General features: G+C 32.3%; 1 protein-coding gene across 50 annotated transcripts in view; it reads left to right on the top strand.

Moving 5' to 3' along the window:
- RIMS1 (regulating synaptic membrane exocytosis 1) overlaps nucleotides 1–20,143 on the top strand; it is a 490,562-nt gene that overhangs the window by 377,788 nt on the left and 92,631 nt on the right. For 36 of the 50 annotated variants that reach the window (XM_019830824.3, XM_023254094.2, XM_045057723.1 and 33 more), the window contains 2 exons: nucleotides 3,582–3,694; nucleotides 9,442–9,608. The exons of the other annotated variants lie outside the window; for them this stretch is intronic. In XM_019830824.3, coding sequence (XP_019686383.3) covers nucleotides 3,582–3,694; nucleotides 9,442–9,608 — 280 coding nt within the window. The remainder of the gene's footprint in view (nucleotides 1–3,581; nucleotides 3,695–9,441; nucleotides 9,609–20,143) is intronic. 50 annotated transcript variants of the gene reach the window in all.

The following is a 20,143-nucleotide window of genomic DNA, read 5'->3' on the forward strand; positions in this document are numbered from 1 at the left end:
AATTGTAATGTTGAGTCCATATTTGATATATAGACATTCACTTGATAAAAATTCCAGAGTTTAAAAATAACTGAAAGTAAAGTGGACCTTAGAAAAAGATTTAAGTTCAATAAATATTTTTTAAGTAAGTTAGTATCTGCTTTTTTAAAAAACACAATTCAACATCAAACACAGCATTCAGCTTTTAGAAAGCATAGTGAATAATTCCAACTTAAAGAACTTTTGTATAAATTATAGTGTTAATTGCACCTTAAAGGTAGAGAAGAATTGTTTATTACTGTCACTCTATCTGCAATTCTAGCTGAAACAGTGTCTAACAAACATCCTTTTTTGACTATATTGTATCTAATGACTATATGTTCATTAAAAGATTAAATGCAATTGCATGATAATTACATTTGTTGTATAAAATGAGAGGGTATTTTTTTAACTCTCTAGTATGTGACAGTTTTGAAATTAAAAAAAAATAAAACCCAGAAGTCCTCCAATTTTTAAATTCTTTTTATAAAGAACGAGCAACTGGCATTTTAATGATTTTGTTAGTTTACAATGCTACCAATATTCAGGATACTCCTAAATGTGAATTTGATGCTAGGATTTTGGGGAGAATTGGAAGATATTTCATATTTTAATTTTGCTATTGGCATTAAAAGTCAATACAAAAATTTTAAATGGTGATTAGTAATCATTCTTTTCAAAGTAAGATATTTGAGCTCTATGGGCTGTGGCTCATTTTCCTTATATTGGGATACTCAACAGGTAATCATATTCCAACGATGCAATTTAGTTTTATCATTGCTAAGTATCTGTTATTTTGTATAAATCATGTACATTAATAATCATGTCATCTGGTTCAAATTTGTGATAAATATTTTAATTCATATATTTGTTTTTACTATTTAGATAGACACACCAATAATTCAGAAATAATGTCATTTCATTTCAAAATAGATTGTTTAAAAATAAAATGCAAGTAAGCAAACTCTGTAAAAAGTGTAAAGAACTTGTATAAAGTTATTTCAGAATACACACTAATGTACAAACCATAAGGAAATAATGAGAACTACTTAAAAATGTAAACTTTATGGAATTATCTGATCTTTTGATTATGAGTGAGTAAATGATAAGCTATTTGCGTTTTGCTTCTGTTCTTGAAATCTGAGAGCAAGCAGTGAGGACAGCATGGCAACTGTATTTTTGCTGGCTAGTCAAGGGAGTCTACTTGTGGTTTTGAGTCAGATTTTGGGCATTTTCTTTCTTCAACAGATTAAAAGATGTCAACTTTCACTCCTTTAAGAATAAAAATAGTTTATTAATCATTTTTAGAAGGTCAAAGTGAAGTCATTTAAAACCATTTTAGGATTTATTTTATTTAGGCTACCCCTGTCTCCTTATGATTTCGTTTTCAGTTTTTCAAAATAAAGATTTAAACGCAGCCATGTCATATTTAGAGACATGAGGTGTTGTCCTGGCAGACTAAAATCATCAGAACTGTTTCAGATTGCTTCAGGCCAGTAGTTCTTGAGAAATCTTTTCAGTGTCAAGTTACTGTCTTCCCTAGGAATTTCATGATACTAAAAGTGAAGGTCACAAAGCTATGGGCTAATCAATGTGAAAAATTTCTTAAAATTAGTATAATTTATTGAGAATATGAAGCTAATACCATTTAAATTTGCTTTTATCACAAAGATGGCTTTGAGTTACTTCCAGTTTTAAGTGTAGAGTATAACTGATTACATACAGTTCATTTAACTTCCTTGAAATTCAAAGCAAATGACTGAGCAAGGGTCCAGAGGCACCCACAAAATAGGCATAAGGCAGAGAACAGATAATTGTGCATTTTCTTGTATTGCCTATGGCTTTCTGCAAATATAACTCTTATTTCTCAATAGATTTTTCTCATTTTCTAATTAATCTCAAGTAGCCTTTTACTTTCTAGTACTTGATATGACTCCTTTAATACTGTCAGGTATACATTTCTGAACTACTTCTCTCAAGATCTCCATAGAGCCATCTTTTAATCATAGTTATCATTTCCTGTCAACATTTCCAAACCAATTGTGCATCATTGCTTAATTCACAAAACTGTGATGTTAGGGATTGATACTGTCTATCTCATTTACTGAATTTAAGCAAAGCTAAACATCTAATAATTTTATACTAAAAATATAATTAAAATGTTTATCCACACATTTCAAACTATGTATTTGTCTCTTGTGCTGTTAGTTTGTATACACAATAAAAGCTACATATTTATATAATCTTTATAATTGGTGTCAGTATCTTTTATCAAGGATGATAGACCTTTAATCATTGCAGTGGTAAAATTTGCCAACAAGTATCTTTATAAACTCTGTAAGAGATGAAATCATCAGCCAAGTTAAGTCACATATATCAACATTTATACTATCCTTTAAGTCATTGGGCCCTCTTGACAGAAGCCCCAATACTTTAATCACATACAAATAGGTATTTTTCCATATATACATATATATATATATATACACACACACACATATATATACATATAAATGTATATATATGTGTGTGTATATACATACACACACACACACACACACACACACACACACAACTTAAATCTTAGCACTGGTTGCAGAGGTTGAATAGTCCAGGAAATTGTCAAAAGATAAGTTGTAAAAAATAAAAATAGGTCTCACACAATACAGGTGTATGTTTTGAAGAGTTGATTCTGCACACTTGGCTCTTTTTTCCCCTTAATTTGTAAAAATGTATTAATTAATGGCATGCTCTTGAAGCTAAGCTGCTTCTGATGGATTCTGACTTAAAATAACTTGTACTTTATTGAAAGCTATAATTTTCCCATCTAAACAGTCACACTTGCTACTCAGGAGATTAATAAAGACTTAAATGTAATGCAGTTCTTCACAAATTATAACTTAAATAGCTAAACATTTTATGTCACTTTTTCAAAGCATAGGAATTTCATCTATGTGGTCAGACAGAGCCACCAGAAATAGAAATCTAATCTTTACTCTTAGTCCTTTTTTAAGACTGGAAATATTCATGAAATGCTACAGGTAGAAATTAATGATTTAATAAGAGTGCCTCAGCAAACCAGGTGCTTACCAATTAAAATAGTTTTTAGGTGACTGCTGTTAGTTGAGGATGTTAAGTGGATGTGTGCATGCATGTTAAGCATGTGCATATATGTGTGATGTCTTCAGTATGCATATTTATTTTCTCTATATATGTACATGCAACCACCAGTTGATTAAATTGAAAGCATATTTTCACAATTAAATCTGATTTCATATAGTCATTTATGAATGGAATTGAAAATATTTCATATTAGGTGAAGAAGCAGCGGGGTCCTTATATTTTGTTACTAACATTTGTGTTCCCCATTTTGTGTGATTTGAGTCATGTTCATCTTTAAATTAACAGGTGATAGCATTGTATATTCTGCATTTTATTAGTCATGTATTACTTCTAAATTTTCATTTAATCGAAGTCATATCAAAAGAATTGAAATCTTAAACCATTCAGTTCCTAAAAGTGCTTCGCCTGTGTTAATAGGCTTCCATTGTGTGTTTTTGCAGCAAGCTTAGTAGTGGAGGAGCGAACAAGACAGATGAAAATGAAAGTGCATCGATTTAAGCAGACAACAGGGTCTGGTTCTAGTCAAGAACTTGATCGCGAGCAATATTCCAAGGTAAAACAAGTAGTATCCAACCAAGAGTTTCCCTTTTAAAAATGTACAGTGTATATAGCAGGTAGGACTAGTAAGCACCAGTTGTGTGAGAGAAGTTATCATTCAGGTGATGGTCTTGCATCATAACCTCTCTCCTCTTGATATTTTCACAAGATATATAACTCTGTTAAAATATTATTAACTTGGATTTAATGTTTTTTTCTAAAAAGGAAATGTAAATACTTGATATTATTAAAGTCTCTCAATGACCTGTTGTCAATAGTCAAATTCCTATACATAAGCAAGACATGAAGCCATTTTATTGCTTAAATTGCATTTAAAATATTAAGATGTAGATTCATAGTCTTAAGTACTATTTTAGGTTGATGTTTACTATTGAGATTTATTAGTGAATGACATAAGTTGTGCAATGTGAGATTTCTTATTGATCTGTCTTCAGTAAGAAAAGTAAGTGATAGCAAATTCTTAGAAACTGAAATTTACCCAATTTCAAGTGGCATTAAAACATTTAATTTATATTTCAGCATTATTTTGTAAGGATACACTATGAGTTTATAAACTGCTAAATAGCACCTAATAATTTTAATTAAAATATGCGTAGAATTGTATACCTCATGAAGCAGTTTTAAATATACTATCTGGTTTATTTAAAAATCCTTTTTTTTTTGTTTAATACTACAAAAGTGGCACCAGCCATCACAGAACAACCTGTGTTATAATTTCATGTCAAGAAGCCCTTTTGGAAGTAATGACTTTTTAGAAATTAAAAATTAAAAAAAAACCCAGCTACTAAATCAATATTGTTAATTTGAAATATGACTGTAGAAAAGCCTACTGATTTTTAAATGTTAGAGGTTGATCTCAGATATTCAGAGATTAATGCAAGAAAATAGAGGTGGTTACAAAATATGACTTGTCATATAGAGTCCTATGTATCAGAGGCATTTTATCACTTTACATCTTAGGTTAGTTGCAGGAGGATTTCCAACTGAGATGTGACTCAGTGAGACTCAATATCCTAGGAATCTGAAACAACGCTTTAAACAGTAAAAATCATTCAAAACAACACAAAACAAAACAGCAAGCAGAATATCTTGATGTTCCATAGAGTTGCTGATTCTAGCTCCACAAGTCTTCCCTGCAGTTCATTCTTAATTATTATCACTTAGCTTATATGTTTGTCTTCTTTATGAATATCATCCTCATCTTTGTTTTCTTTTACTACAAACGCAGTAGAGATTAGAAGAAAGGATGATGTACGTCTTCTGCCTCCACATTGGATGCAGTTATTTAGAAAAGTTCTTTAAACTGGAAATGCTTCATTGTAGCTGGACATGCCTCATTGGTTTCTTAGCATCATGTCAAAGGATAAGGTCAAATAGAACATTGAGTTGGAGTTAGGGCCAGTAGAGGAAGCAAGAAAGAGGTAAACAATCAGGGTAATACTGAAAACCTTTCTGGTCATTCTGAAGTAGGACTCTAATCATTAATCAGTTGATCAAAAAAAATCTAGAAACAAAGTGCTCTAGAAGTCTAAACAACCACTAATACTTAATACTCATGATGAATCACAAGTAGGTTTATCTTGGTTGGGAGATTCCAAGTTCTCTGATTTCATAGAAATTTAGAATCAGATGAAATTGATCTTCTATTCCAGCTCTCTTATTTACAGCTTATGAAAACTGAGGTCTCACCCAGAATTAGTAAAGCCTTTCTGTGGAGTGATAAGCCCTAGAACTCCTGGTCTTAAACTTAGGTACTACTGTTCTACGTCTTGTATCATTGAAATGTACATGTCATCCCAGTTGGATTCATAAGTCCTTCCAGGGCTTTTAATTTGAATACAATTAAACTATCACATTCTGTCTTTGCCCCCTCCTTTACACAATCATTCTTTTTCTTTTTCTCTCTCATCCCATTTGAATATTTAAAAAAAAAAAACATTACTTTCAAATATATTACTGTTTCTCCTATGGCATAAATTGATACTACTGTGTTACATAAATAAAATTATTACAAATTGTATCAATAAATGTGAGATCATGGATATGGTATCTTTAAGAACTTATAAGAATATAGGATAAGAAAAATAAATAGGATAACAAATAATTAGCTTATTTTTTATTTTATATGTCAAGCAGAAGTTACATACTCCACAATTCTAGTATTCATATTATGGCCTAATGCTTACAATAAATTTCTTAAGTAGTTCCCATTTCATTAGGAAATCATGTAAGTAGTTTTCCATTTTAAGTAGTTTCATTTCCATTAACTCAAAACTCTTTTACGTGCTTAAGAAAGTCTTTCTCATTTTTTATTCTTTTACCCCAACCATTTTATAATTAACTTTACAAAAATCTATTTTATTCATATAATTGAGAACAAGCATTGTCATAAATTTAATATACATTAAATTTTGAACTTTATTTCTTTATTGACTCTGTTTTAGTGTTTTAATCCATTTGACATTTTGGATGAATAGCTTTGTTGAAATTCTGCCAAATTAGAAATTAGTTAACCATTCTCGGAATATTTAGAACCAAACACCAATAGAACTAGATTTTCTTCAGGGCAAAGAATTACTAGACAGATGTACTATAATTCCTAAAACATTTCAAACCTGGCACCTCCTTTAAAATATGGAACATCCCTAACTGTCCTGAGTAGGGAATTAGCACTAACTTTTCTTTTGAAAAAATACAAGACTGCTTTAGGATCCCTGAAATGTGATACCATGATGTTTTTTCAATGATGGTATACAGTGTTACATTCCCTAGTGATGGGGTGAAATTCATAATTGGAGGGTAAGTTCTCATTTAAGCACTCACATTTTAAAAAGTGTTTATGTTTCTATAGTCCAGGAACAGCAACCAAGACTAATGGGATGAGTTTTGTAGGTAGCTGTTAAGTGTTTATTATTACTTATTTTTAAAAATAGCTGCCCTATAATTAGAGTCTCCCTTCACATCAATGACTTATTTCCCTGCTGTATGATTAGTATAAATTCTTCCTAGGGATATTATATTTCTAAAAATATAATAGAATATTATAATATAATAATATAATAGCTATTATATTAAAATATTAAATAATATAATAGTTAATGTGTTTCCATTAAAATATTTAATTGATAAATAGGAAATTTAACAAATTATGCTTGATTAAAAGTCAGTCATTATTTAAATTTCTAACAGATTTTGAAAATAAGTAAATAGTAAAAGGCGAATATAAAAGTCTTTCATTTCCTTCAAATAACTAAATGCAAAGAAAACTGATCTTGTGTGAGAATGATGGATTTTTCTTTCACCCAACATAGAAAAATTTAATATGATCTAGTTTTTTAAGATACCTTGTTTTATTACTTTGCTGAAATAGCAGAAGTCTATATACAAAAATGTTGAAGAAGAGATGGCTTACAGAAAAGCAAGATTTCTTTAGGAGAAATAGTTCAAAGTACACGCACATACCCTGATGCTATAGTCTATACTGTATGTTATGGGCATTTGCCAAATAAGGGGAACATTTGTTCTGGGTGTCAATACAATGCCAGAAAAATCTCCTATAGCTGGGTACATTTTTATTGTATTAGAACCCAATTCTTTCATATTCTTTCATGGACAAGCTATCATTTCAATATGTTTGGAAACATTGTAATAATTACATGATCTATGTACTTAGCAAAATCATTTCCAAGACAAGTAATATAGGAGTTGTGTTTGTATCCTACTATTAAATTTAGATCCTGCTGTCAGCATATTTTAGTTTTTACCACATCTACTCTGTAAATAAAAAATAGTTCTGATTGAAATGAATCATGTCAGGATCATGTTAATCAAATGTAACAGAATTTGATGATGAAACGTTACCACATAAATTTAAAATGCACCTTACCTTAAATCATATGAATGTTAGAGCATACATCAAGTTGTATAAATAGCTCAATTCTGGACATATATGAATTTTCTTTTGGATTATAATTTGATATATGGCTTTCAAAAACAAGTCATGCAATTATGAAAAATTTCTTTGGAAAGATAATTTCATTGATATTCTATAATTTGGAATTGTTTTCATGCTTGATGTGAAGTTCCTTGCTCAGTACATACACATGAGAAGTAAAGAATTAAAACTAACATGTAAATACCTCAGGCCTGAACTATTCTTATCTGAGGAATTTCTAAATAAACATGATTATCTTTTCTAGCATTTTTAAAAATGCTATATACAGATCCAGGTTTTTAGCATCATTTTATTTAGTGTACTTTAGCAAGACAATTATTTATACAAATTTTTATAAATAGATGGATTACTTTAAGTTCATTAAAAGTTATCTGATAGGAACATCAGAGAATGGATGAGCTTTTCTACAACTTTAATAAACATTTGATATTTTCACACTTTAATGTATAAACATAGAATTAAATTACTTGATAAGAAACTTAAATACCCAATGTTTAGTCATGTGTTCCTTTTAGTTATGTGTTCTTTTGTTAATAAGTTATATTATCTTGGGGCGCCTGGGTGGCTCAGTCGGTTGAGCTTCCGACTTCGGCCCAGGTCACGATCTCACCGTCTGTGAGTTCGAGCCCCGCATCGGGCTCTGTGCTGACAGCTCAGAGCCTGGAGCCTGCTTCGGATTCTGTGTCTCCCTCTGTCTCTAACCCTCCCCCACTCATGCTCTGTCTCTCCTGTCTCAAAAATAAAATAAAACATTAAAAAAATAAAAAATTAAGTTATATTATCTTAACTTCCAGTAATAAACATAAGAGAATCACTTAATATATTAGGTATTTCAAAATTATATATAATTAAGGTTTAAGTGGTTATATTATAACCTATTTATTATAATAAAAACACATATATAAAATACTAATATATGAAGCTATTTGCTATTTGTTCCACTGCAAAAAGAATCAAGTAGAAAGAAGAAGAGCTTATGAGCTGCTCTGACAACTTTGCCTGTTTTAATCTTTTACCTAATGAATTCTAAAATCTTCAGTAATGAATACCAAAGAAAAAATTTAAAAATACAAGATATAGTGTAAATTCTAATTTTAATAGAAATCCTTTTTTTTTTTTTTTTACTTTTGACACTGAGCTGATAGTTTAAATCTGAAAATCTCTACTTAATTATAATAGAAAGTTGAAGTCCAGTCTTTACCTCCATGGCTCTAATCCTGCTTGGCACAGCCCCTCAGCTTTTGACACAGCCCTTCTTTGTGAAGACATACATTTTTTTCAAGAAATTTGAAACAATGTGATGTCTTGAAATAGGGAAAATATGTAGGTAAATTGAATCATTTTAGAAAGAATCAAAAATACAGACAGATAGAAGCAGCCTATACTTTGCTAGAGTAGCAGTGAATAAAATGGGTAATTATGAAAACTAAAGCAAAATAGAGAAACTGATACACTAGAAAAAGTACCTAATACAATTTTGAGGTTTCAAGTATTTGTCAATAATTTATTCAGTGAATGTTCCACCCAAATATTTAAAGTTTTTGTTTGATTTATAATTCAGCCTTCATAAACCTCTTTTTTTTTTCTTTTACCGCTCAGAGGATGTAGGATTTTTATACTGAAAATCATTTATTACATTGTGTTTGGATTATTTTAAATTCCACACCTACTTTTATGAAGGTACACTTTTACTTGGTGTGGGCAAAGTAGTCATTAACCTCACCGTGTATGTCTCTTTTCCCACAACCTGATGATGGAGCTCACACTTTCTTGTTTTTAATCTTTAGTATAACATACATAAAGATCAGTACAGAAGCTGTGATAACGTCTCTGCCAAATCATCAGATAGTGATGTCAGTGATGTGTCCGCCATTTCCCGAACCAGCAGTGCCTCACGCCTCAGCAGCACAAGCTTTATGTCAGAGCAATCTGAGCACCCCAGGGGTAGGATCAGGTGAGTTGGCAATACTCTTTATATAAACTGGGTCTGTATCGGGATAAAAATGCAACTAGCTTTCTTAATGTTCCTACTAAAAAACAGTTTAGGTCAAGTAGCAGAAACATTTCACTAACATTGTTGGGACTGGAGTGGGTGGAGCATTTATTTGTTGTTGTATAACGTCGCCTATAGACTGTTCGGTACTGTCTACCTATAGCCAGAGTCATAATTTTAGATTGTTGGAGTCACATTTACAGGACTTTCTTCTTTTTTTAAGTTTATTTATTTATTTTGAGGGAGAGAAAGAGAGGGAGAGCATGAGCAGGGGAGGGTTAAAGAGACAAGGAGAGAGAGAATCTTAGGCAGGCTCCACTCTGAGCGTGAGGCTCGAATTCATGAACCATTGAGATTATGACCTCAGCCAAAATCAAGAGTGAGATGCTTAACCAAATGAAGCCACTCAGGCGCCCCTACAGGAGTTTTTTCTAATACGATTAAATCCACAGAGCATTCTTTAGTCCAGTGTCAAAAAATCTTTCCTATAAAGGGCCAGCTAGTAAATATTTTGGGCTATGTACAACAGTCTCTGTTGTATTTACTTTATGATGTCATTGTAGTGTGAAAGCTATGCAAACAATTGAGCATAGCTGTATTCTAATAAAATTTTATTTATAAAAACAGGAAGTGGGCTACATTTTGCCTGTGGGCTTTAGTTTGCTGATCTCTTTAGTCCCATTGTAGTTGGTCTGCTTTCAGAGTAGGATTGAACAGATGTGATACAAAGTATACATACCTAGTTTACATTACATGAGTTGTAACAAATTTTCATGAAGTTTGTTTAAATCTCCAATTGTGCTTTTGTCTTCTTACAATGAAAATACCCTGCTGTGAAAGGGAAAAGACTGCAGGAATCCAAGTGCCATCTTATGTAAAGCGGACTCAATATGGGCAAGGCATATTTTATATTTGTTCTCAACTAGTTTCCAGAAATAGAAGTTTCATTGAAGGAATTTGGGGCTTGATGAATGGCCCAAGAGACATAAATGCTCAGAATAGGAGAAATTACCTTTCTAATACTCTGAAAATCTGTTATTGGACATTTTGATGATTTACAATACGTTCAAGTATTCCTTCTTCCTGGATTTCCCTGTACCTCCATCATCTGCTAAAGCAAATTGAGAGTAATTGTCTTACTGTTAATTAACAGTGTCATATTCTGATCATCTACATGAGCAATTTCAACTTTGATGAAGATGTTAATAGAATATGCTTTATCTCTATGACATTCTTAGCATCTGGTCCTAACAGAATATGATGTTCCCTAAAACTTAAAATAGAATTAGAAGAGCTAAAAGACAGCCCCATTGAGCTGCTTAGGATCAAGGGGTAAAAATTATTCTAATGGATTCCTTTTAATTGAAATATTAAGATATTATGTTTCAAAACCTATTCAGTTTAGCAAAATTATTGATAAATAGGACTTCAACAAGGACTTTTTCACATTTAGTCACTAAAAACAACTTACTGAATAATTATAAACTAAATCTTGAAGTAATTTCTATTTATATTCACAATAGAGGCAAGTACCTTGAGTCCTACACTATAAAATATTACTGGTTAATAGAATTCATATTACTAGTCAATTACAGGAATAATTTGTGGGTCCATTTTTATTTCTTCAAATTTCAAGAGAATAGTATTTTTCAAAACTTGGTCTTTAGGAAAAAGTTGGCTGTGTGATTTTTGAGGAAGAAAGCAAAGAACAGAAACTAGGTAGTACAACAAAGGACTGTGATTTCATACAAAGGGGTTCAGAAGAAACTACGTGGTAGGATATTGGAACCAGTGTTACTTTGTGGGAAAATGCCAGTTTAAGAAATCAACACTAATTATAACTGTGTCAAGAGAGGAAACAAAAGATAGAGGATTCTTTGTCTCCTTGATTCACATGACTTTTCTTACTTATTGAAGGTGGTGTGAATAGGCATGGACCTAAGAAAGGTACAAATAATTTCTTATTATTAAAAGTGCTAAATATAAGTGCTAAATGTAAATGAAAGTGCTAAATATAAGTGCTAAATCAGTTTTTTCTAGGCATTTCTGTTTTCAGCTCCCTTTCCCTTCTCTGCAACTTAGAACACATATGAGCTGAGAGGGTTGTTGTTTATTTTTATGTATAAGTGGATTATGTAAATTTAGTCCCTAAAGCTAATGACTAAACAAATTTCCCCTTAAGCTAACATGAAGAATTACTTTTCTTGTAGTCCCATACTTTAGGCCAGTGATTGATTCTCTGTATGTGGTATACATTTGATTTCTTAGAATACTTAGGAGGAAGAGAGAGGAAAACTGATATATGGGTAGCTCTTTATTCTGACTTCAGTCTAGTTATCTTTTCATATACATTCTTCTCCCCACATATCCTCATAGACACACAAGCACACCTGTACACACACACACACAGTTATTTTGCATCCATCATCAACCATGTAGTAAAATGCTGAGAGGAGGTTTTGGAATGAAAAAAAAAAAAAACAGAATGATTTCAATATAGAAATGCTGTGTCTCTCTTATTAGAACAATGTCTGCAGGCTCATCAGCCTTTAAATATTCCCTATTGTCGTAAGTAACACAACGATTGTTCTCATTATAGTACTGCTTCTCATTTCTTTTTTTTTTTTTAACTAACATCTGCATAGGTTTTAAAATTCTATTTATTCAGGTTCATGGATAAAAGATGAACAAGTTTGATCAATTACGATGATAGAATGCATTTATATGTCATAATAAGTAGCAGCAAACTTTTGAATTCCTATCATGAAAGAAGACACCATTATTTCCAACACTAACTTAAAGTATAATGCCTAGGCTACATACTCAAGGGGATTATAATCCATTTAAGAGTTTAAATCTATGTTTTCAATTTTTAGAAAAATATATATTTATTTATTTTGAGACAGAAAGAGAGAGAGCCTGCATGAGCAGGGCAGGGGCCGAGAGAGAGAGAATCCCAAGCACTGACAGTGCAGAGCCAGACACAGGACTTGATCTCACAAACCATGAGATCATGACCTGAGCCTAAATCAAGTGTCAGATGCTTAACTGACCGAACCACCCAGATGCCCTAAATCTATTTTTATGGGCTCATTCTATATCTGTCTGTCTGTCTGTCTGTCTGTCTATCTATCTATCTATCTACCTAGATATCTATCTACCTAGATAGATAGATAGATAGATAGATAGATAGATAGATAGATATCATATACATGGAATATATATATATATATATATATAAGAAAACTTGAAAATATATGGAATATATATATTCAAATTTTCTTATGACACAAGACATGTTTTATTATATGATGTTTTGGATGAGTTTTATTCTGAAAGTCAACACAAGGATTGAGAGGACATTATAGCATTTCCAAAGACAGTATTCAGTACCCTAAAAGCCAATCAAATACCTGTATTCTCAGAAAGGATTATAGAAAGAAACTATATGACATGATCTTATCCACATTATATAAAAGCATAGTATGTAGGTACTTAAAATACCATGTAGAGTTTTGATTTCCTCTAACCAAGTATATTATAAACCAAGAAAATGTTGAAATAAGCACATGTGAAATAAGAAATGGGCTGCACAACCTTCTGTGCAATTTATAGTTTTCCAGATGTTCCTTACTACAATTTCCTATTTATGATTCACAGTACATGTTACTGTTTTTAAGGTCCTGGGAAGTTTTCTCTTGAAACAATTTGTTTGTCTTTGTTTATTCCAAAATGTACCAAACTTATTCCACAATGTTCTTTTTCATAGGATATCAATTAGTATATTGAAAAGTTCTTGTGAGAGATTTGAGAAAATCTTTTTTAGTTAATTAGCATCTTTTTCTGCCTTAAAGATAAAAGACTATACAGTTGTTTCAAAGCCTGTTTGAGGACAAATAGAATTAAGCACTTATAGGATGTCTATAGGTTGAAAAATATAAATATGTTTGGATGAACAATTTCTAAAATATCATTTTCAAAGAGTAGTAGAGATTCATGGGCCATCACTTGAATCTTTTGTGTTTGAGATGATTATGTACCAAATATCTTATCTACTCAAGTATGCTGCTAGCTAAACCACATGGTTCTGTGTGACTTGAGAAGGAGTATCCCTTCCTCCAGATGCATTCTGAATAGTTCATTCAAAATAGTCCAAAATATGTTTCATGTTTTCAAAGCTTACATATGCAGGGGGGCTATAGTAGGAAAAAAAAGTAAACTATGATGTTTGCATTTAAGGTAAATAACCTTGTGTAGATATAATGAATGAAAGTTTTTTTTTTTTTAATTTTCAAGGATTAAAACAATTTAAGCTTAAATAATTGTGTGGTTCTTACAATAGAAAATCAACACTTGGGGCACCTGGGTGGCTGTCAGGCGTCAAACTCTGCTTAGGTTGTGATCTCACGGGTCATGAGTTCAAGCCCTGTGTTAGGCTCTGTGCTGACAGCTCAGAGACTGGAACCTGCTTCAGATTCTGTGTCTCCTTCTCTCTCTGCCCTTCCCCTACTCACGCTCTGTCTCTCTCAAAAATAAACATTAAAAAAAATGTTTAAAAAATCAACACTTAATACTTCAAAATAGTAAGTATCGATAAAGATTGAGGTTTCTAGGTTTTCAGATATTTCTTGATGTGCCTTACAATTTTAATTTAGTATTTTCTTAAGTGTTCCTCAAAGAATGTTTTTCCATCCAACCACAAAATATGTACAGTATATTAGTAGAAGTGGCACAATTGACAATAAAAAATGTGCATATACTAGAAGCCATAAAGACTATATTGAGCTTCTGAGTTCTCTGTTCACTTTTAAATTTAAGAAGATTTTCATCTCAGAAAGGAGATGAATTTTCTTGGTTTAGCTCTGAACTTGTTTTTCATCTTTATCACATATCATTTTTTTTCCAGGCAGACATATTTCAGATGGTTCATACAAAACCATGCAGCAAATGCAGGCATAATCCTATAGTTGTTCTCAGGTGTTACAGAATTTTAGAAGCTTTGTCAAAACTATTTTCCAACAGCATTCACATTTGTAATGTATGTTCTCCTAGATCTACAAAGTTGGCTTTCTAGAGCAAGCTGGATTTTAATAAACAAACTTGAAGTGCAAATTTGATGTCACTAGTATTTGACATTTTTGGTATCTCTTTTGGGAAGAATACTTTCAAAAGCAATTACCTTTGTTTTCTACATTCATAGGTTGAAAGACGTGAAAGTTTTTTTTTTTTTAAGGTGGTAGGAGACTTTATTCATGCATTCATTCATTTCTTCAAAGCTACTTATATGAGTACTAGCATGAATTTTTTTTAAGAAACATTATCTTCTATATACAAATAATAATCTTGCAGCCATAAACTTACTAAAATTTGGCATTTTGTATAGGCATAATGATTAGTAAACATATACTGAAAGAAATAGGTTTATATTTGGGGGGGGAGTTTTAAGACATAGGTTAAATTATTTGAAATTTTTAATTGTGATAGAAAATAAATGGGTTAGGTTAATATCTTCTGGAAAATCAATTGATACTACAGTTATGTTGGGAAAATGTTACAGAAAATTTCAAATATACCTTGTTTCATAATAGTTCTTTAATTCCACAAGGGAATACAGGATAACATTTAAATTTTTTTTTCAACGTTTATTTATTTTTGGGACAGAGAGAGACAGAGCATGAACAGGGGAGGGGCAGAGAGAGAGGGAGACACAGAATCGGAAACAGGCTCCAGGCTCCTAGCCATCAGCCCAGAGCCTGACGCGGGGCTCGAACTCACGGACCGCGAGATCGTGACCTGGCTGCAGTCGGACGCTTAACCGACTGCGCCACCCAGGCGCCCCTATAACATTTAAAAATAATCTTTGGATTTTTTTGTGTGTGATGATATTTGAGAAATACTTAACTGCAAAATCACTTGCTACATTAATAGCTTAGAAGAACAAATTAAACTTTAATTTTTATATACTTACTAATTATTATGCCTAATGACACTGAACATATTAAGAGCGATCAAGAGGGAATTTTTTAGAGCTATCCACCCTTAATTTTGCACGCTTGCCTGTTGTGCTGTGGAAAAACAGTCTGTTGAGATCTAAAAGAGTACTGAAAAGAAATAGAGGAAAATATCAGGGAAATCCAGATACTGGATGTTGAATATCTGAGAAAGGAGATATTTAAGTAATCTTCTAGTGGCTTCTTTCATAGTATCATCTTAGTTTTAATAGTCCAAGATTGATGAGTCATTACCACTGTTATTTCCTGTGACCAGATTAAAGCTATAAATAAATGGAAAGAATGTGCCATAAGCCTTTTAAAAAGGGTACCATAAAATTACTATAACATTCTTAAAAATGCACCATATGACTGAATGTGCCATACATTTAAATTATTATACCATGCCATACATATAAACAAAATAACTGTATATAAGTAACACAGCAGTCTTGATAACAGCAAGTTACAGAGCTCTTGAGACAGGTGAGTAGGTTTTCCTGGTAAGTTTCTTCCTTACAAACCATTTAAGACTGCAGTTTGAAGTAAAGCAGCACTGGTTTCATTTGAAACAGCACCAATCTGCTTAGTTTTTACCTTTCTACTCTACCAATTCATTATAGATTTATACTAAGATGTATTTAGTTAAATTCTGGGAATGTCAGTTAAATATTAGATAAATGCTTACATAACAGTGAAAATGGTAAGTTATAATAAATTATCAAAAGTTAATAGCAACCTGGAATATCTTATAAAGATGGGGCTATCTGTAGAAATGATTATAATTAGGCCTTAGTGGCTGGTCATGTGCGGGAAAAGTATACACTATACATGGAGTTTTAAAAGTACATTGTGACTTGTTTTTATAGAAATCTACTTCCCTCTAATTTTATTTATTCTGGTAGAAGTGAATTATAGATTCTTTTTAAATTTAAAATATTTTAAAGGGCATGTTTGGAGAACCTGGGTTACTCAGTAGGTTAAGCGTCTGACTCTTGACTTTGGCTTAGGTCATGATCTCATGGTTCATGAGATCAAGCCCTGTGTTGGGCTCCTTGCTGACAGCGTTGAGCCTACTTGAGATTCTCTTTCTCCCTCTCTCTTTGCCCTTCCCTTGCTTGCTCGCTCTCTCTCTTAAACAAACACTTAAAAATAGATAGATAGATAGATAGATAGATAGATAGATAGATAGATAGATATAAAGAGCAAGGTCAGTGGAAATCATAGATAATGATAATTAGAAAATTTTCTTTAAAGAAAAAGAATTCACTGTGTCTTTGGAAGAGAATATGTAAAATTTATTCAAGTTTATTTATGATTGTTTATAAGTTTTTTCCAGTAGTTTTCTAATTTAATTATCCTAAACGAAGTTACATATTTAACATTCTGTTGTTAAATAAAATAAGGATAATTCTCCCTGCTTAATTATTATTTTTCCCACAATATATAAGAAAAATTAACTGACATGCTGCTAACAGCATATCTTCAGTGTAACATATTATTAAAGATCTGTAAAGTTTATGTATATATTAAGTGCAAGGAAAATAACACAAGTTATGGATCCTAATATTAAAGCAACTTTCAAATACAACCATTTTACTCCCTGGGAATACTTTTCAAAGAAAGAAAAATCTGTCCCCCAAATGCAAATTCCTCTTTACCTCACAGGATATGTTTGCAGTTGTGATCTTTGTGATTGACACAGAGGCGAGGAACAGTGTATTTAGTCTGAGGTTATGACTGATGTCCAGCGGTACCACCTTTTGGATTCATGCCAGGTATAGATAGGAGTGTTCTGCTTCTAAAAGATCAGGTTTAAGTGTAAGAAACCCCACCTGTTGCTAAGATGTGGACTGACTTTGCTTCAGTGCTGATTTTCACAGCACATGAGGACTTCTTCAAGGGCCAGTTCTGTCACCCCTTTGTCTTTGATGTGTTGTAATTACCACACAGATCAGCTGTATTAAGGATGCTCAGTACTATAGTAACTATCAAATTAGCAGGAGGACTGTTTTGAAAGGACTGCAGGTTGTTACTATATTTTCATGCCAAAAAATATATAATGGAAAATTTCTAACAGATTCTTAATTTTCTATTTAACATGGTATGTTTGCATGTTTATATTTGCTTATTGGAGAACCACATGGGGATTATAAATTTAGCTGTATTATGTCAGCTGGCAGATAATTGTTTTATTGGTCACCAGGCATGAACTCTTGTTATAAACATTAAATATCCTCTTTTTTGGGTAAATATTCATATTTCTGTGTCAGTTATCCTATTATTTGGAATGGATACAATATCCTTTTACTTTGAACCAGTGCTTTTCAAACTACACCTATTTCATGTGTTACTTTCATAATTTTGCCATAACTATGTAGCATGTATTTTATTATATTTTTATTTTATTAATTTTTTTGAGAAAGAGAGCATGCATGCAAGTGGGGGAGGGGCAGAGAGAGAGAGCAGGAGAGAGAGAATCTTAAGCAGGCTCCATGCTGAGCATGGCACTCAATGTAGAGCTTGACTTCATGACCCTGAGATCATGACCTGAGTCAAAACCAAGAGTCAGACGCTTAACCAGCTGAGCCACCCAGGTGCCCCTATTATATTTTCAATGTATTAAAAATACTGTGATTTATTAAGTATCTTTTTTTGTGTACCAGGCATTTTGATACATTATTCACATGTAAGATCATTATCGCTATAACAGCCCTATAGTGTAATCACTAATAACTTGGTTTTACAAATAAGTGGCACATGGCCAGTATGTGGTAGAGCTAGAATTGAGCTGGAATTACCAATTAACTGGTAGTTTAACCCTTTTATCATTGTGTAGTGAACCTGTTTATCTCTAATGATAGTATTCTTTTGGTTTAAAGTCTGTTTTGTCTTATATGAAAATATAATTTTTTAATTACTATTCAAACTATTCACATCCTTTTACTTTCAACCTTTCTGTGACCATATGTATTAGTTATATCTCTTATAAATGGTATACAACTGATTTAGTTTTTTTTCTTCTAGTCTGACAATCTCTATCATTTAATTGGCTACTTAATCAGCTTGCATTTATTTGATTTATTATATATTTGGATTTCTATCCTTTATATTTTCCATTTTTATTATTATATGTTTCCCCTTTCCCAATTGGTTTTTAATTGAATTGCATTTACTTCATTTCTCCCCTCTACCATTCTGGAAATTATACTATTTCTATGATTTTAGTGCCAAGTTTAGTGTTTCAAATATATGTTAGTTAAATAATACATTTAAAGTTAATAGTACCTCTATTGCCCCCTAGGAAAAAAAAAATTACTGTAATACACTTTATCTCTGCTATCATCCTGCTAACATTTACATATTTTTCCAGTGTTTTAACTATATGTTGTTTTCTTTCTCCCATTATTGGATGTTATTTTGCTTTTAAATGCTTTAGGTTGACCCACATATTTTCTAGTTTCTTTGCTATTTCCTATATGTCTGAGACTTTCATTTTGAGAGCATTCCCTGTCTTCCTGAAATATATGCATTAGAATGTCACCAGTGAAGGCCATTAAGGCTTAGGGAGGACCCGAGTTTTTCCTTGTTATTTAAGGGCCGTGGCTCCTACAGAGATTTCATTTCTATCTCCCCACTAGGTCTGCTCTAAATTTCTCATCTGCAAAACCTCCCAAGACATTCATAATCCATTAAGCAATCTGTTTTCAGTTCCCTCTTGGTATTTTGGGTAAGGGGATTTGCCTTTCTTGTGAACTTGGGTTTGTTAATTGGAATGGGTATTTGTTGCAATTTTCACTTAATTTCTAGGCATCTAAGAGTGAAGAGATTTTCAGAATGTATCATCTACCACATTGCTAGAATAGGTGTTTAATATTTAATGCATTACTATTTCTTGAGTTTTTGAATTTACTCACTTAAAGGGTAATATTTAAAATGAAATTAATGAATAAGAATATAATTGTATGTATAAAAAGCAAGAAGACCTATGGCCTTAGGGACTTTATCCTAAGTTAGCAGATGTCAGGGCAAGGCAAGGAGAATCAGATCTTGAGCTGACAGTGAGATATAAGGTGTTGGGGCGCCTGGGTGGCTTGGTCGGTTAAGCGTCCAACTTCGGCTCAGGTCATGATCTCACGGTCCGTGGGTTCGAGCCTCGTGTCGGGCTCTGTGCTGACAGCTCAGAGCCTGGAGCCTGTTTCAGATTCTGTGTCTCCGTCTCTCTCTGCCCCTCCCCTGTTCATGCTCTGTCTCTCTCTGTCTCAAAAATAAATAAACGTTAAAAAAAAATTTAAAAAAAAAAGGTGTTGAGAAAATAGCAGTCCAGGACATCAAAGGAGGAGGTGGAGGGAGCGGAGGCCAGGAAAACGAGGACAGAAAGGAGCTCCAGCAGAGAAAGGACCACTGGAGATGTAAGAAAGAGTGGTAGCTGGGGAATGGAAAAATAATGGAAGGAGTTAAGGGAGATTACAGCTAAAATGGAAGAAGAGATTCTGTGAACTCACA

Source organism: Felis catus, chromosome B2 (genome assembly GCF_018350175.1).
Source record: "Felis catus isolate Fca126 chromosome B2, F.catus_Fca126_mat1.0, whole genome shotgun sequence".
NCBI lineage: Eukaryota > Metazoa > Chordata > Mammalia > Carnivora > Felidae > Felis > Felis catus.